The sequence below is a fragment of the Scyliorhinus canicula genome, chromosome 4 (assembly GCF_902713615.1).
Source record: "Scyliorhinus canicula chromosome 4, sScyCan1.1, whole genome shotgun sequence".
Taxonomy (NCBI): domain Eukaryota; kingdom Metazoa; phylum Chordata; class Chondrichthyes; order Carcharhiniformes; family Scyliorhinidae; genus Scyliorhinus; species Scyliorhinus canicula.
In genome coordinates this window covers 208,586,175-208,613,326 of record NC_052149.1, presented here as the reverse complement: position 1 = coordinate 208,613,326, position 27,152 = coordinate 208,586,175, and the positions used below count along the sequence as shown (strand labels likewise).

Below are 27,152 nucleotides of genomic sequence, written 5' to 3'. Positions count from 1 at the left end.
TCACCTACCTCCAACTCTAACACCTGGCCTGGTTCATTACCCAGTACCAAATCCAATGTGGCCTCTTGTTGGCCTATCTACATCCTGTGTCAGGAAACCCTCCTGCACACATTGGACAAAAACGGACCCATCTAAAGTACTCGAACTATAGCGTTTCCGGTCAATATTTGGAAAGTTAACGTCCTTCATAACAACTACCCTGTTACTTTCGGTCCTGTCCAGAATCATCTTTGTAATCCTTACCTCTACATCTCTGGAACTTTTCAGAGGCCTATAGAAAACTCCCAACAGGGTGACCTCTCCTTTCCTGTTTCTAACCTCAGGCCATACTACCTCAGTAGACGAGTCCTCATCAAACGTCCTTTCTGCCACAGTAATACTGTCCTTGACTAACAATGCCACCCCTCCCCCTCTTTTACCACCTTCCCTGAGCTTACTGAAAAATCTAAACCCCGGAACCTGCAACAACCATTCCTGTCCCTGCTCTATCGATGTCTCCAAAATGGCCACAACATCGAAGTCCCAGGTACCAACCCATGCTGCATGTTCAGCCACCTTATTCCGGATGCTCCTGGCGTTGAAGTAGACACACTTTAAACCACCTTCCTTCCTGCCAGTACACTCCTGCGACCTTGAAACCTCACTCATGACCACACTACTCTCAACCTCCTGTACACTGGAGCTACAATTCAGGTTCCCATCCCCCTGCTGAATTAGTTTAAACCCTCCCGAAGAGCATTAGCAAATTCCCCCCCCCCCAGGATATTGGTACCCCTCTGGTCCAGGTGAACACCATCCCATTTGTAGAGGTCCCACCTACCCCAGAATGAGCTCCAATTATCCAGGAATCTGAAACCCTCCCTCCTGCACCATCCCTGTAGCCACGTGTTCAACTGCTCTCTCTCCCTATTCCTCGTCTCGCTAGCACGTGGCATGGGTAACAACCCAGAGATAATAACTCTGTTTGTTCTAGCTCTAAGTTTCCACCCTAGCTCCCTGAATTCCTGCCTCACATCCCTATTCCTTTTCCTACCTATGTTGTTGGTGCCTATGTGGACCACGACATGTGGCTGCTCCCCCTCCCCCTTCAGGATCCCGAAAACACGATCCGAGACATCACGGACCCTGGCACCTGGAAGGCAACACACCAACCGCGAGTCTCTCTCGTTCCCACAGAATCTCCTATCTATCCCCCTAACTATGGAGTCTCCAATGACTAATGCTCTACTCTCCTCCCTTCCTTTCTGGGCACCAGGGACAGACTCTGTGCCAGAGTCCTGTACCCCATGGCTTACCCCTGGTGAGTCCCCCCCCCCCCACCCCCCAACTAGTATCCAAAGCGGTATACTTGTTACTAAGGGGAACAACCACAGGGGATCCCTGCACTGACTGCTTCCTCCCAGCCCCTCTCACCGTCACCAATCTATCTTCATTCTTCGGAGTAAATACATCGCTGAAGCTTCTATCTATGACCACTTCTGCCTCTCGAATGATCCGAAGTTCATCCAACTCCAGATCCAGTTCCCTAACGCGGTTTCTGAGGAGCTGGAGATGGGTGCACTTTCCACAGGTGAAATCAGCAGGGACACTGATGGCGTTCCTCACCTCAAACATTCTGCAGGAGAAACATTGCACTGTCTTCCCTGCCATCCCCTCTAGATAAAACAAGAAAAAGAAAGGAAGGGCTTACCTGATATTCACTCAACCCCTTAGGTTAGAGGAGGTGGAAGGGTGGGGGACACTACAAGTGTAGTGTCTCGGATTTAACAACCACCCAACTTGTATACAGGTACTCCACACCTTCCCAGAAATCCCCACGACCGACTTCCGGTTTTCTGCTGCTATGAAACAAAAAAACAACTCCAAAAAAAAAAATTAGTTAAAAAACAAAAATTCAACTTACCCTCCACTCTCCTTCCCAAAAAAATCACTCCCCTCTCTGCCTGCTCCGCTGGAAGAATGAAGTCTGAACCTCGGAGGTAAGTGTCTTTTAAAGATAAGTTCACACCTTCCCAGAAATCCCCACGGCCAACTTCCAGTTTCCTGCTGCTCTGAAACAAAGAAACAACTCCGAAAAAAAAAAGTTAATTAAAAAACAAAAATTCAGCTTGCCCTCCACTCTCCTTACCAAAAAATCACTCCCTTCTCTGCCTGCTCTGCTGGAAGAATGTTTTATAAACTACATTCCAAGAAAGTCTCCAGAAAGCCTCTGTGATTTCTTTTGTATCTTTGCTACTTGGCCACATTTCCCATCAGGCTACAGTGTCTCTTTTTTCCAGTAGGCTTTGGGACAGGGCTACAATCCATATTGCAGCCTTTCAGCCATTTCCCCTACCCTTCAAGACAACTCCTCATTGGCAACAGCATGGATTAGTAGACTTACCTCGGTACATCCTTTTTCAATTCATTAATTTCCACTGGTTTGAGTTCTTTCCATTGAATGAAAAATGGTACGCTAGTGATTTTAAGGAAATATAGCATAAGGTCATGTCTGACCAACGTGATTGTACTTTTGGAAGAGATGACCAGGTGTTTAGATAACGGCAATGTATTTCACGTAGTCTACTTTGACTTCACCAAGGTTATTTATAAGGTCCCACATGGGAGACTGTTAGTGAATCTAAGAGCCCACGGTATCCAAGGAAATTTGGCAAATTGGATCCAGAATTGCCTGAGCGGCAGGAAGCAGAAGGTGATGGTCTAGGGGTGTTTTTATGACTGGAAGACTATTTCCAGTGGGTTCTCACAGGAATCCATGTTGGGGTCCTTGCTGTTGGTGTTGATCAATAAGTTTGTAGATGATATGAAAATGAGAACTAGTTAGGAGGACAGCATTAGATTACAGGAAGATAGTCTTGGATTACAGGAGGATGCAGACAGGCTGGCCAGATGAGTTGATCAGTGGTAAATGGAATTGAATCCAGATAAATGGGAGGTGATGCATTTGCAGGATAAACATGGTAGGGGAATACATGATGAATGGCAGGACCCTGGAAAGTACCAAGGATCAGAGGGACTTTGGTGTTCCACCTGTCCCTTCAGGTAACAGGGCAGGTGGACCTAGTGTTTAAGAAGGCATATGGTATACTTGCCTTTATTAGACAAGGCATAGAGATTAAGAACACGGAGGTTATGCTGGAATTGCATAAAACGTTGGTTCGGACACAGCTGGAGTAATGAGTGCCGTTCTGGAATCCACATTATGGAGGGATCTGAGAGGATGCAGAGGAGATTTGCCTGGATGTTACCTGGGATGAATAGTCATGAAGAGAGATTGGATAGACTGGGGTTGATTTCCTTGGAACAGAGGAGGCTGAGGGGTACATGATTGAGATGAATACAATTATGAGGGGCATTGATAGAGTGGATGGGAATAAACTTTTCCCCTTGGTGGAGAGAACAATGATGAGGGAGCACAGATATAAAGTTAGGGGAAGGAGGTCTAGAGGGGATGTGAAGAAAATCTTTTTCACCCAGAGAGTAATGGAAGTCTGGAACTCACTACCTGAGAGGGTGGTGGAGGTAGAGATTCTGATGACATTTAGTACTTAGATGTGCATTTGCAATCACAGGGCGTGCAAGGCTTTGGTCCAAGTGCTGGAAAATGGGATTAGAGTAGTTAGGTGGCCATATTTGCCCGGCGTAGACACAATAGTCTGAAATGTCTATCCTGTGCTCCAGATGCCCATCACTCTATAATTAATGGGTAGATGATGGTGTAGTGTTCTTGTCAGTGGATTAGTAATCCAGAGGCCGAGGCCACTTTTAAATGGAATGTGGACTTCACTGGCTATGGCAGCCTCTATTGTCCATCCCTAATTGTTCTTAAAAAGGAGGGGGTGAGCAGCCTTCATGAATCGCTGAAATCCCTGTGGAGTAAGTACATCCCCAGTGCTGTTAGGGAGGGAGTACCAGGATTTTGACCCAGCAACAGTGAAGGAACAGCGATATATTTCCAAGTCAAATGGTGTGGTGAGTGGCTCGAGGGAACTTCTAGTTGATGGTATTCCCATGTCCTGATACTCGGGGGGGGGGGGGGGGGGGTGGATATGGGTTCAAATCCCACCATTGCAGCTGGTCGAATTTAAATTTAATTCATAAATATATAATTGAAAGCTAGGCTCAGTGACCACCATCATCAATTGTTGTAAAATCCCATTGGTTCACAAATGTCCTTTGGGGAAGGAAATCAGCTGTCCTTATCTGGTTTGGCCTCCATGTGACTCCAGACCCACGACAGTGTGGTTGACTCTTAACTGCTCCTTGAAATGGCAATTCAGGATTCCATGAAAAGAAAAAGAAAAAAAAATCCCATTCATCAAATTTTGAACACCGTTGGCAATAAAATCTGTGTCCTGCCAGAAAGAGAGAAAGAAGATATGAAGCTTGCAGCAGTCCTTCTTGTGTGAGGGTTAGGTGAAGCTAGGATTGCTATGTTTGATTGACATAGATTGGTTGTCAATTGTCGGAGGCTCCGTGCGTTGAACAGTTTCTTCGACCCAGTTGGACAGTTCGTCTGACCACTACGTTTTGCAGCATTGCATCCAGCTCTTCGCAGCTTGACTCCTGACATTGACTACCTTGGCTATTTTGTCTTACTGTCTTAAGGGTTTTTCTGGGGTGGGGTGGGGGGGGAATCTTCTGGTCCCTTGCGAATAACAGAATTGTCCTGGTCCCCTGTGATAGAGCACAACCCTCCTCCTCTGCAACTCCTCACCCAAGGCCTGCAGTACGACATTAGAAAGTCTCAGAGGTCGCGTTCTCCGATGTTGTGCCATTATTTTTCAGGTCACAATCAGTTGCTGAATGACATTCAGAAACTGCTCATGCCACAGATGCACAAGGAGAGGGTTTTAACTGGTATCAGCCTCTCGCGATCTTTGGTCACCTGCTGAGGTGTGCAGCTGCTCCAAGACAAGGCTATCGCCGGCTCACACTGTAAACATGCTAATTAGGAGGCAACACAAAGTTGCCATTGGCTGGTCTGCATCAGAAAGAAAGGGTGTGTGCTAATTCCAAATTGCAAGCCCCGTAACCATCTTTGGGCCACCACCCCTCCCCCCAGTGGTGTAACTATTAAACTTTCTTACTGGTACAGAGTTTAGTCAAGACAGCAACTTATACTGTCTATTGTCAGACAATGTAATTGTCACTGAGTGCAAACGGTGGAAACTGATCAATTCCTTATCGTTAGACCTTATCTAGATGGGCACAAAAAACATCCAACTTTTAAAATTCCTTTCTCATGCTCATTCTTTGTGCAAGATCACATTGTATTCTGCCCCATATCCAACTATCTAATTCTCCTTTCAGTACGAATGTGTCCAAGATATATTGAAATGCTTACAGCTAATGCATTTTTCAGCAAGTTACAAATCTGTAATTTCTGATATTGAGAGAAGAGTTGACTCCTAGATTATCAGAACAGCCAATTACCAATCTTATTGAAAAAAACTAAGTTATTCCTGCCTGCATATAGGAATTATCTTCATATAGTTAGTCAGGAAACATTACTCAACAGTTACTTGGTGCTGAGGATTCAATTCAGGCTTGAAAATTGAATTTACTTCATTCAAATGTGAGCCTCTCTTGGTTCCACTCCACAGACATTCGTTTAATATATTTACATAAATTGAAACCTTTCACAGTTCTCTGCAATTACATTTTAGGTTAGCTGTTTAAAGGGGAACTGCAGACAAGTTTGTGTTTTGCATTCTATCAGCTTGCTTTCAAACAGGAAACCATGGGTGGAATTCTCCATTTGGGAGACTAGGGGCGGGATTTTCCGGTCTCCCAGCCGCGTGTTTCTCGGCCGCACGCTGTTTGCTGGCGCCAGGATTCTATCTTCCCGCCGCTTGCCAATGGGATTTCCCATTGTAACCACCCCACGATGCTAGGAAAACCGCGGGCAGGGGTGCGCTGCCAGTGGACAAATTGAATGGTAATGACCGGAAAACTCCAGCTTGTGCTTTCCCACCGGAGTTGAATTGCACCTCATTTGCACTTCCAGCGATTCCCAATCCTTCGCCATGCAAATTGATGCATAGCAAGGATTGCGAGGGATCCCAGAGGGAATCCCACTATTGGGCTGTCATTTTGAGTGGGTGGCCTGATAGTGAGGTTCTGCGGCCGGTCGCTCCTCCCCCCAGTATGGGGGTGACCCGACCTTCCCCCTAAATAAGGAGGCCATCACAGAGACCCCCTAAATAAAGAGACGACCCCCCACCCCCCACAGAATTCCCAGAAAAATACCATTGTCAGGAAGCTCCCAAGAAAAAAGACACCGATCAGGGAGCCCCCCAGAAATGGGACTCCTGTCTGGAAGCTAGAGAGCAGTTCAAACAGAGGCAGCGGAAAAAAAAAAATACTGCTTTAACACTCGCCTGACAATGCACCTGCTGGCTCAGACATGGACAGCACCACCTGTCAATTCCTGGAAAGAAAAAACCAGTCAGCTGTGTTTAAACCACCTCCGATCTCTAACGTTTAAGCCATTGATTCACTTCTGATTGATATTGATTTTACTAGGCTGTGATTGACAGCTTCCACACACCATAGCTGCCAACATTGTTCCATTCATCTTCCGTCACGATTGAGGAATTCTGAAGTACTCTAACCCAATGTTTATAAACATCAAACTTTAATTGACAGCTCCTGGACCATTTCAAACAAAATTAAATGCTGTCAATTTCTAGCTCACCACTTCAAACTCATACTGTGAAGGGAGGTGATTGGAAAGCCCTTAATTCTTGCTTAGCTCATATTAATTATCTAATATGATTTTTTTAAACAAAAGATTATAGATCATCGTTCAATATCAGACCATACAACTGAAGGCGGAAAGGTGATCCAGTGAATAATGGCACACTCTATAGAATGGATTCGATTCCGCTTCAAGCGCCAACAGGCCAGTGGCATCTCGGAAACAACACCACTGTTATCATCTTCATCACTGAATTCTCCAGCAAAGGAGCAGTGGCCACCTGTTTTAAACAACCAAAGAATTATCTTTCCAAACAATAGAAAGTTTGCCAAAGACTCAGAAAGGTTAATGAAAGACTACATGAGCAACAAAATAAGAACTACAAAATATACCCTGATCAACTTTCTTCCCAAGAACATTTTTGAACAGTTTTACAGGTACGCAGCATACTTTAGTTAACCCATGCTTCTGTAAGCTGTCTTTAATCTAGATCTTGGTTAACATCCCATGGTTATGCTTTTTAGAATATTTAAATATTGTCACAAATAGCTTATTTTGCTGATTAACCAGCTTGGCACCCACTCTGTCCTGCCTTGTCTGTCTTGGCGTCTGCTTTCCTTGACTGTCCCTCACTCGATCTGTTATTTGTGAATTCTTAGTTTTGATTTTGTCACGGTAAAGAACTTCGCTTTCAGTGCTTGATGCAATCGGGGAAACAGTTTAAATAACTTGGGATATCTGTTACCTACAGTTCAAATTGGAAAGCGTTTGATAGAATTGAAATGAATTTTAAATGTATCTGACTGCAGGATATCTATCTCATCATGACATCAAACTCAAGTGGAGCAAATCCCTCCGCATCACTTTTTAATGTTCAAAATACCAGCAGATCACATTTTTTCAAAGAGGTTACAGTGCAGAAGAGGCTATTCAGACCAGCCCTTGGAAAGAACACTAATGCTATCCCCGTAACCTAGTAACCCCATCAAATCTTTTGGACGCTAAGGGGCAATTTAGTATGGCCAGTCCATCCAACCCATACATCTTTTGGTCTGTGTGAGGAAACCGGAGCACCTGGAGGAAACCCACGCAGACACGGGGAGAAAGTATAAATGCCCCACACAGTCACCTGAGGTTCGAATTGAACCCAGGACCCTGGAGCTGTGAGGCAGCAGTGCTAACCACTGTGCCACCGTGCAACCCCAATATCTGTTCAGAACAACATCTGTTCAGAATTCTGATGAAAGGTCATTGAGCTGAAAAGTCACTCTGTTTTTTTTTCTCCCTCCACACCTGCCACCTGGCCTGTTGAGCATTTTCTATTTTTATTTTGGATCTCCAGCATCCACAGTATTTGATTTCTTTCTTCAAAGTCTTCGGCATCTACTTAACATTTGGAAAGGTATTTTTAATGGCAGCATATGCATTTAAAATTATGTTGATCAGCAAAACTTAAGACACAAAAACCATGGGCGGTATTCTCCCCTGCCCGACGGGGCGGGGGGTCCTGGCGTACCAGAATGGCGCAAACCACTCCGGCGTCGGGCCTCCCCAAAGGTGCGGAATTCTCCGCACCTATAGGGGCTAGGCCCGCGCCGGAGGGGTTGGGGCCCCGCCAACTGGTGCGAGCGGCCTTTGGCTCCTCGCCGGCCGCCGCGAACAGCCTTTCCGCCCCACCAGCTGGCGCAAACGGCTGGCCGAAAGGCCTTCGCCGGCTGGCGTGAGGCAGCACATGCGCCGGAGCGTCAGCGGCTGCTGACGTCATCCCAACGCAAGCGCGGTAGGGGGGTCTCTTCTGCCTCCGCCATGATGGAGGCCGTGGCGCCGGTGGAAGAAAAAGAGTGCCCCCACGGCACAGACCCGCCCGCCAATCGGTGGGTCCCGATCGCGGGCCAGGCCACTGTGGGGGCACCCCCCGGGGTCCGATCGCCCCGCGCCCCCCCCCCCCCCCCGGACCCCGGGGCCTGCTCCCGCTGGCACCAGAGGTGCTCCAATTCCCACTGGCAGGAGAGGCCTGTCAGCGGCGGGACTTCGGCCCATCCCGGGCCGGAGAATCGTCGCAGGGGGCCTGCCGACCGGCGCGGTTCGATTCCCGCCCCCGCCGATTCCCAGGTGGTGGAGAATTCCGGCCACAGCAGGGGCGGGATCTACGCAGGCCCCGGGCGATTCTCCGACCCTGCGGTGGGGGGGGGGGGGGGGGGGGGGGGGGGGGGTCGGAGAATACCGCCCCATGGTGGAGTAGAGTTTCAAATACAAGCATGGGACCTACTCTTCCCATTACTGGGTCATCTGAGTGAGATGCATTTCAGGACCTTGTGGAAGTTCTGATGTGCTGACCTATGTGGGAATAGCTTGGCAAGTTTCAACATCCGATGGTGAATTCACCTGTTCCCATGATCTTCTGAGAATGTTTCCAATTCTGAGTTAGATCGGACGTTGGAAAGTTTTTCTTTTTAAAAGTTATTTCATGGAATGTGGGCATCGCAGGCAAGGCCAGCATTTATTGCCCATCCCTAATTGCCCTCGACCTGAGTGGCATTTTCAGAGTCAACCATTGCTATGGATCTGGAGTCACGTGTAGGCCAGAGCAGGTGTGGACGGCAGATTTCCTTCCCTGAAGGACATTAGTGAACCAGATGGATTTTTACGACAATTGGCAATGGTTTCATGGTCATCATTAGACTTCTTAAGTCCAGATTTTTTAATTGAATTCATATTTCACCATCTGCGCAGTGGCATTTGAACCCAAGGTCCCCAGAGTATTACAATGGGTGTCTGGGTTACTAGTCCAGTGACACTACCTCTACGTCACTGCTGTACTTAGCTGGATAGTTACCCAGGAAATGTTATACAGATTAAAACATAGCTGACCCCCGCAATCAGACCCATGACTATTGACCGATCACCTGACTATCCCTCTGACTGACCATCTGACTACCCCCCCTCCCTCCTCTGCCGACCCAGCTGAATACCCTAACCCAACTACACAAAGCCCAACCAGACACAACTATATTCTCCAACCACCCAACTATCCCACAGACCACCCAACAACCTCCCATCCACTGGTTTACCATCTGAATACCACTTTGACCATCTGCCTACCCCCCCCCACTCCAAGTAGATCTGACTACCCTTCCGACATGACCCAACTTCCCCCAACTACCCACCTGACATCTAGTTATCCCCTACGAATCTCAGCCCCTACAAATCTCACCCACGCTACCCATTTACTAACCTAACCACCTTAACCCCTAACGTTACCTACACACTTACTTGGCGACTTCACCCGCATTTCTGGAAAAGCCGAGCTCAGAATGTCGCAGAAGAAATGAGGAGCAGTGTCAAGCACGGAAATGTTCGAACAAAGTGGCAATCTGACAATGATTTCTGCTTCTCAGAAGATCCACATCAAGGAAATGAACTTTGGGAGAGCCCCAGCTAGCTAAGTATGCAGGGAGGGCCATTTACTTGTGGGTGACTTCATTAGTGAAGTGGCAGGGTGAGGAAAGAGAAGGGTAAGGAAAGGGAAGCAATGAGAAATGAAGTTGGATGCAGTGAGAAATGAGCTGTCTTCTCTTTATAAATCCAATCTTCGCCATAGTTGTTATCCAATTTCATTACCTGTACTCCACCCCGTCCGTTGTCCCCACATCCCCTTTGATTTCTCAGACCTTAATATTCATGGGGATGGATAGAGGGTGACAGGGGGGAAATACTGATGCAAATGCCAGAGAACTAAAGTACATATTTAAAATCAGAGGATGACTCATCCCTGGAGAGAACATTCATGTGCTTATCTTCTTGTTGTCTCTCATTGATAAATACCTGGAAACTGGAAACTTTCTCAGACATGTTGTAGCAAGATCCCAGTATGGAAGAAATTTAAAGTTTTTTTTTTCGCTCTGCCCTTTCACATCCTAGGTTTGCCAATATTTACTTCCTGTTCCTGGCCCTTCTGAACTGGTTCCCATCCATTGGAGTGTTCCATAAAGAGATAACCATGTTGCCCTTAATCATTGTGATGTCCATCACTGCTATCAAAGATGGAGTTGAAGACTACAAGCGATACAGATTTGATAAGAAGAAAAACCAAGCCAGAACACAGGTGTATGATTGGTATGTCACTTGTGAATAATTTCAAGAAAGGTTTCTGGTTCAGGAGATGGTGTTTACATTGGATTGGATTGGATTTGTTTATTGTCACATGTACCGAGGTACAGTGAAAAATATTTTTCTGCGAGCAGCTCAACGATCATTCAGTACATGGGAAGAAAAGGGAATTAAACAAAATTTAAGAAAATACATAATAGGGCAACACAAGATATATAATGTAACGACATAAGTATTGGCATCGGATGAAGCATACAGGGTGTAGTGTTAATGAGGTCAGTCAATAAGAGGGTCATTTAGACGTCTGGTGACAGTGGGGAAGAAGCTGTTTTTGAGTCTGTTCGTGCGTGTTCTCAGACTTCTGTATCTCCTGCCCAATGGAAGAATTTGGAAAAGTGAGTAAGCTGGGTGGGAGGGATCCTTGATTATGCTGCCTGCTTTCCCCTGGCAGCGGGAGGTGTAGATGGAGTCCATGGATGGGAGGCAGGTTCGTGTGATGGACTGGGCGGTATTCACGACTCTCTGAAGTTCCTTGCGGTCCTGGGTCGAGCAGTTGCCATACCAGGCTGTGATGCAGCCCAATAGGATGCTTTCTATGGTGCATCTGTAAAAGTTGGTAAGGGTTAATGTGGACATGCCGAATTTCCTTAGTTTCCTGAGGAAGTATAGGCGCTGTTGTGGTCAAGAGTGTTGTCGTCCCTGGTGGGACAGGAGATGTGCTGGTGGAATTTTGGCAGTACAGTCTTGAGGTTGGCCTTGTAGAAGTCTCCGGCCATGATGAACAAGGCCTCCGGGTGTTCTGTTTCGTAGTAGTTTATGACTGTGTACAGTTCATCCAGCGCCTTCCTCACTTCTGCCTGGAGTGGGATGTAGACCGCTGTGATAATGGCTGAAGTGAACTCACGTGGAAGATAGTATGGGCGGCACTTTACAGTCATGTATTCCAGGTCTGGGGAGCAGTAGGTTGCCAGGGTCGCCACATCCAAGCACCAGGAGGAGTTGATGAGGAGGCATACCCCTCCACCCTTTGCTTTGCCTGAAGATGCCATGCGGTCCGCCCGGTGAATAGAGAAGCCTTCAGGTTTGTGGTGATCTCTACCACTGTATATATGTGTGTGCTTGCATTAGGGGATGTATGACAGTACCTGTATTACAGGTTTGCTGATTAGCCCCTGCCAGCTAGCTCCGCCCCCAGGGAGCAGTATAAATATTCATAGGTTTCCCTGAGCTGCTATTCTACAGCTGAAGCCGGAGGAGTAGCATCTCACTGTAATAAAGCCTCTCTTGTACCTTTATCGAGTCTTCTGTGTGCAATTGTTAGCGGCACAAGGTTGTATGGAACAGTCTGGTGAGGCGGGGGTGAGCCATGTCTCTGTGAAACAGATCACACAGCAGTCTCTTACTTCCCTCTGAGAGGTAAGTCTGGCGTTCAGTTCATCCAGCTTGTTTTCAATCGCTTGGACGTTTGCCAGGAGTGTGCTGGGGAGAGGGGTCTTGAAACCGCATTGCTTCAGTCTAACCTGCAGACCGCCGCATTTCCCTCGCTTCCTCGGTCAGCGGCTGCTGCTTGATGATCTTGGGATCCGATGGGAGACGTCGGCCCTTGTGGAAGGTAGGTGGTTGCGTCTGGCGGGGACCAGGGCGCTGGTTGAGGTAGAGGGGTTGCTGGGGGGCGAGTTTACGATACGGATGGGTCCCGGTGTTCTGCGGGCGCGGGAATACCTTGCAGCCCATTCGGGTCCTCGCGCGCGGTCTCTGTCATTTCTGGGGTCCTGGGTCGTGGGCAGGGGCTTCCTGAGGCAGGTTGGGCTGGGTCCCATGGTCCGTTTCCTCCCTGGGTGCTCCTGGGGTCGGATCTTGAAGTAGGCACGGTCGGGCCTCCATGCGGATTTTTCTTTCTTCCATCACCAGGTAGGTCGGGTTGCTGGGCGGGCCTCACCGGGTCGGGTCACTGGGCGGGTCTTTCGGGGACACGTTGGGCCGGGCCTTGCCGTCGGGGGTCGGGAGCTCCTGGGACTAGGCCGGGTGATCCGGGGGCTGGCGTCGGTAGTTAGGCCGGGTTTGGCGTTCCGAGGCCCGGGTCGGCTCCAAATCGAGGTAGGGGCTTCACTTCCGGTTTGGGCCCGATCTTCTCCCAGGTCACGGAGGTCAGGTCGGGTCGGGGCAAAGGGTCTCCAAGGGCCTCGGAGGATCTTCAAGCCTGCAAGAGAAGATAAAAGAGACAGGTTAGTAATAATGTTAGCTTTAGAATTAATTTTTAAAAGATTAGAACGAGTATAAGTTAAGTAAAAAGTGGATCTGTTGGGGAAAGTTTGCAGAGAGTCGCCTCACTCTGGCGCCATCTTGAAAGGCACATGACATAATCTGTTGCCACTTTGCACTACACGTTGGAAAATAGTAGAATGGGATTTAATGGTTGGCTGTTGTACGAGAGAAAGGGAAAGATTCTCCAATAAAAGGGAAGAGGATCCAAGATAATGAGGCATGCCTGTGCCAGTCTGGAGAATCTTTTATAAAGTAGCCCAAGAGCAACATTGAGGCCTAGGATAAGTCAATTTACTTTTCCCTAAATTAGGGATTGAACATACGAGCGTATCCATTGGGAGCTCAAGCTTGCTCTGCCATTTCATACGATCATGTCTGGTGTGTTTGCAACCTCAACTTCACATTCCTGCCTCTGCCTTAAAAATATTCAAGGACTCCGCTGACTTTTGAGAAAGAGAGTTGCAAAGACACCCGACCCTCTGAGAAAAAATTCTCAACTCTGTCTTAAATGAGCCACCCCTTATTTTTAAATAGTGAGCCGTAGATCTCAATTTACTCACAAGGGAAGACATCCTTTCCACGTCCACTCTGTCAAAACTGCCAAGGATCTTACATGTTTCAAACAAGTCATCTCTGTTCTCCTAGATTTCAGCAGATACAAGCCCAGTCTGTTTACCTTTCCTCATAAGACATCTCTCCCATTACAAGTATTATTCTGGTAAACCTTCTCTGAATGCTTCCAATGCATTTACATCTTTTGTTAAATTAGGAGACCAATACTATAAACAGTACTCCAGAAGTGGTCTGACCAAATTTCTGTATAACTGAAGTAAAGCCTCCCTACTTTTGTTTCAAATCCCCTGCAACAAACAATGACATTCTATTGGCTTTCCTTATTAGTTGTTGCACCTACATACAAATCTTTTCCAAGTCATGCATGAGGACATCTCTCCCTACTCCATTCTGAGGTTCCCACCTTCTCCAAGAAGACCACCATCATACTGGGGCTAAAGAAGAAACAGGCAATGTGCCTCAACAATTGACATCCGATGGCCTTGACATCTCTCATTAGGAAGAGCTTCAAGAGATTGGCCATGAGGCACATCAACTCCATACTCCCAGAATGCCTCATTCCACTGCAATTTGCATACTGCCACAATTGGTCCACAGCAGATACTATCTCCCTGGCCCTACACTCATCCCTGGAGCATCTCCTATGTCAGACTCCTATTCATTAACTACTGCTCAGCCTTTAGCTTCATAATTCCAGCCAAGTACATTTCTAAACTCCAAAAGCGAGGACTTGGTTCCTCCCTCTGCAACTGCCCTGCTGTTACCAGACGCCAAAATGACCCTCTTATGGACTGACCAAAGCCGGTGTCTATGTATTTACATTGTGGACCTTGTGTAGCCCGATTATGTATTTTATTTTAATTTTATTTGCTCTTCATGTACTAAGTGATCTATTTGATCTGCTCGCAGAAAAATACTTTTCACTTTACCTCGATGCACAGGACGATAAACAAATCCAATCCAACTGGATCCTCGACTTCCTGACCCACAGACCACAACCAGTAAAGATAAACAATGACATTTCTTCCATGATCTTCAGTACTGGGGTCCTGCAAGGCTGCATACTTGCCCCCCTATTATACTCCCTATACACACATGACTGTGCAGCAAACTCCAGCTCCAACTCTATCTCCAAGTTTGCTGATGAAATGACCATAGTGGGCTGGATCTCGAACAACGATGAGTAAGAGTCCAGGGGGGAAATAGATAACCTAGCGACATGGTGCAATAACAACATTCTCTCCCTCAATGCCAGCAAAACTAAGGAGCTGATCATTGTTTCAGGAAGCCAAGTGTCCTATACACCCCTGTCTGCATCAATGGTGCTGAGGTGGAGATGGTTGACAGCTTCAAATTCCTAGGTGTGCACATCACCAACAATCTGTACTGGTCCACGTTGACCTATGATCAAGAAAGCACAACAGCACCTATACTTCCTCAGGAAACTAAGGAAATTCGGAATGTCCACATTGACTCTTACCAATTTTTACAGATGCACCATAGAAAGCATCCTATCTGGCTGCATCACAGCCTGGTATGGCAACTGCTCGGCCCAAGACTGTAAGAAACTACAGAGAGTTGTGAACACAGTCCAGCCCATCACACAAACCCACTTCTCATCCATTAACTCTGTCCACACCTCCTGCTGCCTTGGGAAAGCAGGCAGCATAATCAAAGACCACTCCTACCTGGGTTATTCTCTCTTTCAACCTCTTCAATCAGGCAGAAGGTATAAAAATCTGAGAACAGGCACTGACAGATTAAAAAATACCTTCTTCCCCGCTGTTACCAGACTCCTGAATGACCTTTTTATGGACTGAACTGATCTCTCTCCGCATCTTGTCTACTGTTGTAGCACTACACTCCGTGTGCTTTACCTGATGTCTATGACAATGAATTTACATTGTGAATTTATCCTATATCCAATGTTTTTTCATGTATGGAACAATCTGCCTGGAATGTACACAGAGCAATACTTCTCACTGTATCTCAGTACACATGACAATAAATCTCAATCTAATCTAAGCTAAATCCCTCTGCATCTCAGAGCTCTGCAATCTCTCAAATTTAGATTCTTTTTTATTCTTCATGCCAAAGTGGACAGTTCCACATTTTCCCACATTATACTCCATTTGCCAGATATTTTCCCACCTACTTAACCGATCTATTCTTTTTGTAGGCTCTTCATAATTTACCTTCCTATCTATCTTTGCGTTATCAGCAAACCTAGCAACTATACCATCAATTCCTTCAACCAACTTCATCATATGAATTGTAAAAAGCCACGTGTCCAGCACTGATCCCTGTGGCACACCATTTGTTACATCCTGCCAACCAGAAAAAGACTAATTTATGCCTACTCTCTGATTCCTGTTACTTATTACTTATCCTCTTCATCCCTTGAGGGAGCTTATGCCATCTTGCTCTATCTTTAGCCACATTTTGTGCTGTGCCCCATGAGAACCCCATATCACTCAGCTCAGCCATCACAGTTCTATGTCATGTTGCCTTTGGCTTTCTCCTCTCTGGTGGTGTCCATCTAAGGACCACTTCGACTAATCTCTCCGATGACATTCTGAATATGTGGTCAAGCCAGCAGAGTCGGCAGTACGTAATCTCACTTATAACGCTGTGACAGCCAGAATCTTCATGCAAGTCTAAATTGAACTTCTTGTTTGGCCAGGAGATGCGGCAGATGTTCCTTAGAAACCCATTACGGAAAGCATCTATGTTGCTCATATCCGGCTTTATAACTCATCAGCACTCCAACCCATGCAGCAGAAAAGATTCAACATTGCTGCTTTATAGCCTGATCTTTGCCTTTACGCTGCATTGCTTGGGATTTCCAGGTGGGTTGAAGTCAAGCAAATGCTTTGCGAGCCTTGCAGTGTTCTGCCTTGATATCCTGCTTGGCCCCGTAACCTTTGCTGATGAGACATCCTAGGTAAGTAAAATCTTCTGCTGTCCTGAGAACAGCTCCATTCCCAGTTATGGATGTAGTAGACTTGGCATCGATGGTCATTACCTGGGTCTCGGTGGTACTTATTTGTCGACTAGTCCTACTAGCAAAGCTAACCACTCTGTCTGCCTTCCCCTATAGCTGGGCATGTCTGGATGACAGGACAGCTAGGTCGTTCACAAAGTTCAGATCTTCTAGGTTGGAGGAAAGAGTTCACTGGATGTCTCTAAGTCTGTTTGCTGTGGTGTTTCACATGATCCAGTTAATGATGGGAAGAAAAAGTATTGGCGACATTACACAGACCTGCCAAACCCCTGACTTTATGAGGAACCACTCAGGTAATGAATTATTCACAATGAAACAGCACTCTGTGTTGATAGATATTGCTTATCAGAACATAGAACGTACAGTGCAGAAGGAGGCCATTCGGCCCATCGAGTCGGCACCGACCCACTTCAGCCCTCACTTCCACCCTATCCCCGTAACCTAGTAACCCCTCCTAACCTTTTTGGACACTAAGGGCAATTTATCATGGCCAATCCACCTAACCAGTATGACCATCTTCTATGGGATTCCATAAGATCTTGGTATCATCCGCAGGATGACTTTGCGTACACTGGTGAATACCTTCTTAAAGTCAGTGAAGTTTATGTGCAGCTGGTAGTTCCATTCCAAGCACTGCTCGATGATGTGACAAAGATTTGGTTCATGCAACCTCTTCCTGCCCTGAATTCCGCTTGTTTTGCCTCAGCCTGCTGTCAATAGCTTTATCAATCACATTTAACTGGATCTTGAAGAAAATCTTGCTGTGGATAGAATGTTAATTGTCACAGTTGCCGAGGTCACCCTGCTTTGGCGGTCATTTAGGATGGCATCCTTGGTCCATATCGTCTTGGAGAGATGTTTATGAGCATTCTCCTGGCAATGCTCACGTCTGTTTTATAATCTCTGCAGGGATAAGTCCATGCCAGAAGCTTTTCTGTTCTACAGGGCTTTGATGGCAGCTCTGACTTCAGCTTTAGATGGTGGTTCGATGCTAATCTCAAGGATGTCACCAGCTTGTGGAGGACTGGCTGTTTCATCAGGCCCTGGTCTGTTCAACACAACTTGAAAGTGTTGAACTCACCTAGCTGACAGTTGTCATTCTGTAATTTCCTTCTTTATCTTTCACTGGGGCAAGGGGTTGGCGTTTCTACCACATAGCTGCCTGGTGATCTTATACACTGTGCCCATCTCCCCCAGACAGCAGCCTGCTCAGATTCATCAAACATCTCCTCCAGAAAGGTCATCTTGTCTCTTTGTGTGCTCTTCTTTACTTCATTATCTTTGACGTTATAAGCCTCTGAGTCTTTTCTTGGAGCCCAAGTGATTTGGTGCCTGGTAATTTCTCCTTCAACTTTTCCCTTTCATTATATTTTCCTCCACATGTCAACCGTTATCCACCCCAGTTCTTTTTTTCGGAATCCGGTAACCCCCTTGGCAACTTTTTTATCGGCTTTCTTGATGTTGTCCCAGTTTTTTGTCACATCTCGGTCTTCTCCCTCAGCTAAAGTTGCTACGTCCTCAAAATGATTCCTTAATTCTTGATGTCATGAGATTTTAACTTGGCGATGTCAAGCTGTTTCTTGCCCTCACTCTGTCTTACTATCTTTCGGAGTTTTAGCTTGATGTTTGCTGCAACTAGATAGTGATCACCACCAGCATCGGCACCATGATATAGAACATAGAACATGCAGTGTAGAAGGAGGCCATTTGGCCCATCGAGTCTGCACCAACCCTCTTAAGCCTTCACTTCCACCCTATCCCCGTAACCCAATAACCCCATCTCACCTTTTTTGGACACTAAGGGCACTTTTGCAAGGCCAATCCACCTAAGCTGCACATCTTTGCACTGTGGGAGGAAACCGGAGCACCCGGAGGAAACGCACGCAGACATGGGGAGAACGTGCAGACTCTGCACAGAGAGTGACCCAACGGGGAATCGAACCTGGGACCCTGGCGCTGTGAAGCAACAGTGCTAACCACTGTGCTACCATGCTGCCCCATATGTACAGACATTTCCGAGAGATCTTGTTCATGGTGATGTGGTCAATCTGGTTGACTGTTTGACCATCTGGCAACCTTGAGGTAAGTTTGTAAGTTTGGAGGAAGATGGTTCTGCAATGACTAAGTTGTTATTCAAAGCAATCAATGAGGCATTTGTTGTTATCGCTTGCAACACCATGTCCATGTTTTCCCATAGCTTGTTCACAATCGATGTTTTCGGACCCTTGTTTCACATTCATGATGCCGATGATCAAGAGCATGTCACATTGAGTGACTTTGGACACTGTTTGGTGTAGGACCTCATACTAGTTATCTTTGTCCGCGTCTTCAGCTTTGTTAGTTGACAAATAGTACCAGTAAAATGGTGAGTTTGCAGTACTTCGATTTGAGGCATGCTCTGAGCATACTCTTGCTAATGGGCTCCCATTCTCTCAAGGTCTTGACATTCTCCTTGCATTAGGGCTACACTTTGTATGTGTCCACCCTTTGACCCAGAATAAAGATGCTTGTGCCATCATTGGTCACTTGGCGTCCTGAACCAATCCAGCGACATTCACTAATAACAAAGATGTCAAGAAGGTATCTGTGCATTTCTTTGATAACCTGAGCTGAATTTGGTGCAGATATTCCAGGCTCCTATTCTGATGTTAACTTTGGGTCTGATTGGATTCATCTCCGCACTTCTGACTTCCTTTGAAGAGCTTTGGTCAGAAGTGATCATACTACCAGATGTCTGGCTAGAATCCTTTGCAGGGTCCTTGTGATACAGCAAATTGAAATTGGCTTCAGAATGTTTGCAAGTGAAGTATTTATGTGGCACACAATTAGTTTTGGCATATACAAAGTTATCATTTGTAAAGCAGCATTGTGATTAGTTAACAAGATTACTGCAGTTAATAACAGACTGGTAGATTTGTTATGGTGCGGCTCTCTGCCTGTGTGAAGGCCTGCAAGTATGCATTTAATTAGGGGCTACTTATGCATTATTAGTGCCTTCTGGAGTGTGAGATTAATTTTTCAGAATTCTTTCCCTTTTTTTTCGCCTGGGATCTTTTTTAATCTCTTTCCCATGGCTGTTGGTGGGTGAGGATGATTGGAAGTCAGGTTGCTTAGTTGCAACAAAGCTGAATGGGACAGGCTCAATAGACCAGCTGATTCTCATCTGCCTTGTTCGCGTGTTTGTACGCCGAGGAATTGTTTTTTAATTGATGGTGCACTGGAAAAATCATGAATACCAGATGCAAAAATATTTCCTTAAATCGCTAAAAGGAGACCAATAAATACAACTCCTGCCTTGTCCTCCAAACCTCTAGTCTACTGAAAAGCCCTGTTGGTTTTTCATCCATTCTTATATTATGCTCCTAAAAGTCAATTTATATAATAAAATTGACACAATGTAACAACAAATCTAATAGTGTGCGACATAAATACTTCACTTGCAAACATTCTAAAGCCAATTTTAATTTGCTGTGTTTCAAATATTCACAAAAGATAAATTCCTTCCCCGCCCCGCTCCCCAAATCCCAAGAAGTCTGGGAATATATTAATATATTTGTAACGGGGGACTCATTTGTTTCAACAATGCTGTAACAATCTCATTACCAGCCTATCCAATTTAGACCTCAAAATTATCATTTATTTCATCTGTTTGGACAGCACGCTAGCACAATGGTTAGCACTGTCGCTTCACAGCACCAGGATCCCAGTTCGATTCCCTGCTGGGTCACTCCGCGGAGTCTGCACGTTCTCCCCAAGTCTGCGTGGGTTTCCTCCGGGTGCTCCGGTTTCCTCCCACAATCAAAAGACGTGCAGGTTAAGTGGATTGGACATGCTAAATTGCCCTTAGTGTCTAAAAAGGTTAGGCGGGTTTATTGGGTTATGAGGATAGGTTGGAAGTGAGGGCTTAAAGTGGGTGCAGACTTGGTAGGTCGAATGTCCTCCTTCTGCACTGTATGTTCTATGTTCTAAATGCCTTCCACTATTTTACAATATTATGTTATTCTCTAAGTCTGAATAAAGATTCTAGACTTCCAGTTGACACAAATACTTTATTCAGTGGGTTTGTTCTGTTTCCAAAGCTTAACTAGATATAATACAGTCAAGACCAGTGACGCTATGGTAAACTGCCTATGCTGAGCTGTCTCTGTCTGTTGCTGCTCACTAGCCCTGTGCTTCTGAAAGAGGCAGATCCTCCCTTGGGCTGGACCCTTTATACCCATCTCTGATACTGCCCTCTAGTGATGCTGTGGCTGTTACATCTGTCTGTAGTTCCTGGAGTATGTGCAGATGTATGTACAGATGTACAGATCACTACAAATATTAGGAACAACTTTCCTTTCTTTGGCAGCTAAGGATTGCTTTGTGCTCCTTTCCCAGATCTTTAGCCACTAATCCAAGCCTTGTGTCCCATATTTTAAATATCTCCTTTTTTGTTACCACAGTGCCAGCTTCTGTTCTTCATCCTACATATCTGTGCAATCAGTGCTGAATTGGGATTCTCCCATTTCCAGATTCAAATATTCATTCTGGAATCAGCAAATTCCAATCACTTCACCCCCTAACGTATTATTAGGGCAGTTTGTTTTGCTTCCACATCCCAAGATACACACTACCAACTTCACCTCGGCCTATCCCAACCTTCTTCAAAAGTCAAAGCCAAGATTTTCTCCTGGATACCATCTTCCAAACCCGTGACTGCCACCGTCTAGAAGGGCAACAGCAGAGGCCACATAGGAACAGTACCACCTGGAGGTTCCCCTTTAAGCCACTCACCATCCTTACTTAGAAAAATATCTCTGTTCATTCACTGTCGCTGGGTCAAAATCTTGGAAGTGAATGCACAGGAGCCAAATTTGTAGACGACACAAAAATAGGTGGAGTGGCAATTTGCGAGAGAGATACAAACAGTTTTGAAAGAGATATTGGTAGGTTAAGTAAGCGGGTAAAAAGTTGAAGTATAATGTGGGAAAATGTGAAGATCTTCATGTTGGAAGGGAGAGTGAAGAACAGATGGTGTGATCCAACGGCCATGCTGTGCCCGAAAAGCAGCACACCGCAGCGCAACGTGGCCAATGAAAGCCGGGAGGCCCTGCTTGCAGTATCTACCCGACTCACCACTATTCATGAGATCCAACGCAATCTCGCAAGACATTGTGATTTAAATCCCGCCCACAATGGGCGGGATCACTTTTTGGCAAATCTGCATATTAGAGCGAGACAGTTAATCTCACTCAAATGTGCAGATTCCCGAAGTACCTGAGTCTTTGGGATTTTACCCCTTCGCCTCAGAGACCTTGGGCGGGCGCCGTTCAACACTAGTCCCCACAAACTGGAACCAGACAGAACAGCACTCGTGGGGGTCTCCCTGGGGATCAGAGGTCCCAGCTGCATGGCCTTTGGGCTTGGTGGTGCCATGGGCTGCTGGTGCCACCTGGATCATTGTGGGGACCTCTGTGATCCAGACGACATTTAGAAATGGCCTCCCAAGCTCTCACTACACTGGGGAGTTTCGGCGAGCAGAGCTCCCCACTGTCCAAAACTGGGCTATGTGTAGTCTTGGCATGCATTCTCCATTCAGGCCCCTTATTCAATGCAAGTCGTGTCGAATAGTCATGTGTTCCTCGGCACTGCGCGTGCCTGGAAACGTGGCTAAATGTGCTCACTAGGCGACTTTGTTCCCTTTTGGGAGAATCGCGCCCAAAGTATTATTGAAATTGAGAAAACTGCAGAAATGTGCAACACAAAGCAACTTGGTGGTACTTGTGCACAAAACACAGAAAGCTAGCAGACAGGGACAGCAGGTAATCAGGAAGGCTGAGGGAATGTTGGTCCTTATTTCAAGCGAGTTGGAGTATAAGAGTCGATGAGTCTTGCTGCAAGAGTACAAGTTGCTTGTGAGACGGCATCTGGAGTATTGTGAGCATTTTGAGTCCCCTTATTTAAAGAAAGATATTGGGGTGATTCTCCGAGCCCCGCGCCGGGCAGGGAATTTGCCGCAACCGCTCCACGACGCCCCGACACCGGTGCATGATTCTCCGAGGTGCAGAGAATCGGCGCGAACTGCGCCGGTGCGTTTGGTGCGGCGCTGGCCGCAGGCCATTGGAATCGGTGGGGCCGCCGATTCTCTGGCCCGAATGGGCCGAGCGGCCGCGCAGATACGACGGAGGTCTGCCAGTGCCGTTCACCCCTGGCCGCTGCTGGTGGGAAGTCTGCACAAACGGTCAGAGGGCGGCCTGTGGGGGGGGGGAGGCCTCCGATGGGGTCTGGCCCGCAATCGGGGCCCACCGATCGGCGGGCTGGCCTTACCCCCCCTCCCCGGGCCTACTTTCCTGCGTGGCCGGCCCCTGAACACCAACGCCATGCTGAGTTGGGGCCAGCGTGCTGAAGAAGTCCCTCCACCCCCCCCCCCCCCCCCCCCCCAATGGGGGCCAGAATCGGTCGTCCCCGTGCCCGTTTCGCCGTCATGAAACGCGACGGCATTCACGACGGCGCGAACACTTGGGCTCCATTGTGGAGAATCGCCCCCATTATTTCATTCGACGCAATTCAGAGAACGTTCACTAAACTGATCCATGGTATGAAGGGATTGTCTTATGAACAAAAGTTAAACAGGTTGGGACTCGACTCTTTGGAATTTAGAAAATGAAAGGTAATCTCATTGAAACTTACTTGATTCTTAAATGGCTTGACAGGGTGAATGGTGAGAGAATACGTCCCTCATGGGAGTCTAGGACCAGAGGGCATAGTCCCAGAATAAAGGGGTTCCAATTTAAGGCTGGGATGAGGAGGAATTTCTTCTCTCTGAAGAGTTGTGAGTCTTTGGAACTCCTTGCCACAGAGAGCTGTGGGGGCAGAATCCTTGTATATATTTAAGGCTGAGATAGATAGATTCTTGATCAGTAAGGGGATCAAGGACTATGGAAAGTGGACATAAGGAATGTTGGATCAGCCATGATCCTGTTGTATGATGGCGGAGCAGGCCCGAGGGGCACATGGCAGAGGACACCCCATGAGATAGTGAGATCCGAGGTACTGAATTAGCTTCCTTTTCTTGCCTTCTCTATCGCTGAGGTATCTCATCATTAAGACATTAGGTGGAAATTTATGGCACTGTTGTGATGGGGGCGGGGCCATAAGATGCTTCCAAATATTCAAAACTTGATTGACTTCACAGAAATGGAAGATCCCACCGGTGGGAGGGGCCTTAAAATTCTGCCCATTGTGACTCAATGCATGATGCAACTCGGTGGTCACGTTATTGCCATTTTGTACAATTGGTAGCAAGTCCCTCCCAATGCTGCCACACGTCATGGAGGACTTCAGATTGTCTTTGAAGTGTTTTATTTGTCCTTCACTGGAAGGTTGGCTATTTGAGAGCTCGACAGACAATTGTCAGCTACCTAGACACAGTGGCCTGAATATTTATTCCTGACAGAGTCTATCAATTCCCAGCTTCGTAAATCCTGGAGAAAGCACCCAGCACCCAGATGGTTGGATTTGTATTCTGGGGAGAGGGGGTGAAAGTTGGAGTTTTGGCAAACAGTCCAGAAGCAATGGAGCAACTGTCAGCTGCAGAAGTGGGCTGGACGGAAAGGCAACATTTAAAAAAAGAGCAACAAAACATAAAGCAGCCCTCATTCCCACATGCTTCTCCATGTCCAATCCATTCCAATCCATGCCAGCTCATGTCCATTACCCACCCCATGTTTCCTCATACCACCCATGACAACCTATACCCCTCTACTCAACTTCTTCCCGCCCCAACTGGTTTAGCACACTGGGCTAAATCGCTGGCTTTTAAAGCAGACCAAGGCAGGCCAGCAGCACGGTTCAATTCCCGTACCAGCCTCCCCGAACAGGCGCTGGAATGTGGCGACTAGGGGCTTTTCAAAGTAACTTCATTGACGCCTACTCGTGACAATAAGCGATTTTCATTTCATTTTCATTTCATTTATAGCCACGATGCCTACTTAGTGCCAACTCATGCCCCCGCACACTACCATTTTGTTCTAACAACCTCCATGCAAACTCCCACTGTTTTCACCCTGGGGAGACCTCAGGATCCATGCTGAGATTAAATGAAATAAAGTTCCAAGTGTCTATTGCAGACTTTATTTATAAGTAGAACTCTCTCATTAAGTATACCCATTCACGACATTTATATCCCTTTGACTATCTAATCTTTATCAAAATAAATATTTTATTCAATGCTAATCTGTTATAAAAACAAACATTGGAATTCATAATCCTACTACAGGAGTCAATGATGACATGTAGATGTCTATCAAACTGTGAAGTAGCAGGCTATGATAATGGAATGCTGTGAAATTAGGCATGCTGCATTATTCCAGTAAAGGAAACCCTCAGGTTTATGTCACTAGGCAGAGTGAAGAAGCAAGGAATGATTTTTTTTTTAATGCTCCATGGTTTTTTTCAAAGGTTTGAAGGGTAGGTGTTTTAAATATCTTGACAATTACTTTTGAAAGTTCCAATGAGTTGTGCACTTTTATGTTCATGTACTTTTAACAATCCCAAAGAGTACATCACTTCCCCCAAAGGTGTCCCAGAACCATACACAAAAGAATGTCCCCACCATTCCAAAGAACTCTGAAAAGTATGGATCTGCTCTGACCAGATCTAGTCTGCATACTTTGTGGTTCCGACTCATGGCTATTGAAAATCAAACCTCACTGGAGGTGGCTGCTGTTGTACGTGGACAGCGACCTCTGCAAAATGTACATGTGAAAATCCTGACCCCATTTCCAACCCCGAAGAAACGGTAGTTGCCATGTTTGAGGACTGGACTTCTGCCGTTTGGTCTCTTCTGCCATTTTTCCAATGATGGAGAGGTATTTCACCATTGGAAAATCTAGTCCAGTGTGTAGTCCATTAATATTGATTTTCCAGGAGTTTTTGCCTGAATGCTTGTGGAGCCAGTTTCAAGGAAAGTATACTGATATTTGCTCAATGGTCCTCCCATTGAATTTTAAAGGTGTGGCAAAGGCATGATGGGTGCAATTTCTGTTGCACTGTTATGTGTCACCAATACACAGTCCAGGTCTCACTGCAGTAAAAGAATAATCATCTTTATTATTGTCACAAGTAGGCTTACATTAACACTGCAATGAAGTTACTGTGAAAATCCCCTAGTCGCCATATTCCAGCACCTGTTCGGGTACACTGAGGGAGAATTCAGAATATCCAAATTACTTAGAACAGTACAGCACAGAACAGGCCCTTCGGCCCTCGATGTTGTGCCGAGCAATGATCACCCTACTTAAACCCACGTAACCCGTATAACCCAACAATCCCCCCCATTAACCTTACACTACGGGCAATTTAGCATGGCCAATCCACCTAACCCGCACATCTTTGGACTGTGGGAGGAAACCGGAGCACCCGGAGGAAACCCACGCACACACAGGGAGGACGTGCAGACTCCACACAGACAGTGACCCAGCCGGAAATCGAACCTGGGACCCTGGAGCTGTGAAGCATTGATGCTAACCACCATGCTACCGTGAGGCCCCGAACCTAACAGCATGTCTTTTGGGACTTGTGGGAGGAAACCGGAGCACCCGGAGGAAACACACGCAGACACGGGAGAACATGCAGACTCTGCACAGACAGTGACCCAAGCTGGGAATCGAACCTGGGACCCTGGCGTTGTGAAGCAATAGTGCTAACCACTGTGCCACCGTGGGGTGACAGCAACGATTCTATAATAGTTCATCGTACTGAGGTCTTGCTGGCAACATTGGTTAGCCACCATTTCAAAAGCATCTGACATCCTCATGGTGAGGATAACATTTACTTAATCCTCATCTCCTATTTTATTCACTCGCAGCCAAATGTGTAAATGTTGGTCAGAATTCCATCTTTGTTTGGGTTACATTTTCCAGTTGTTCCCAAATTTGCCTTCAGTGCTATTTTTAATGACATACCATGCTGACTCACTGTGTACCTGAATATGATGTACACACAGGTCTTTTTTGAGAATATCAGAGTGCATTTGCAGATTAGGGAAATACTGGATGTTGTATTTTAGGATTTCATAAATTTCTTGATTGGGCATCAGACACAAGATCTGTTTGAAAGTTAAGGCTGATAATATTAAGGAAAATGTGGTTGCTTAGAGACAGGAAAGTCTGGATGACAGAGATCAAACAGGAATATGTTTTGTTTTTAATGAGCCAGGTGTGCTCTGTGAACCTATGGATCTCTGCTGGCTTGTTTTCCTCTCACATCAATTATTTGGACAAAGGCACATGAGAAATAACATTGAACTTTTCTGATGCTAAAAATGGAAGACAACAAATTAGAGAAAGAATGTAAATTATTTGAGGAGGTCATTGGCAGGTCAGCAGACTCAGCAAAGAAATGTGAAATATTGGAGAAGAGTTTCCGTTGCAATTTCTAAGCATAATTGGTGCAAATGTTCAGGGAAAGTGATGCCTGGCGGCTAGCTTCCCAACTCAAAAATGAATCCTTTCCTCC

General features: G+C 46.3%; 1 protein-coding gene across 3 annotated transcripts in view; it reads left to right on the top strand.

Moving 5' to 3' along the window:
- atp10b (ATPase phospholipid transporting 10B) overlaps positions 1-27,152 on the top strand; it is a 428,434-nt gene that overhangs the window by 251,788 nt on the left and 149,494 nt on the right. For 2 of the 3 annotated variants that reach the window (XM_038795980.1, XM_038795981.1), the window contains 2 exons: positions 6,797-7,140; positions 10,625-10,819. The exons of the other annotated variant lie outside the window; for it this stretch is intronic. In XM_038795980.1, coding sequence (XP_038651908.1) covers positions 6,860-7,140; positions 10,625-10,819 — 476 coding nt within the window. In that variant the 5' untranslated portion in view covers positions 6,797-6,859. The remainder of the gene's footprint in view (positions 1-6,796; positions 7,141-10,624; positions 10,820-27,152) is intronic. 3 annotated transcript variants of the gene reach the window in all.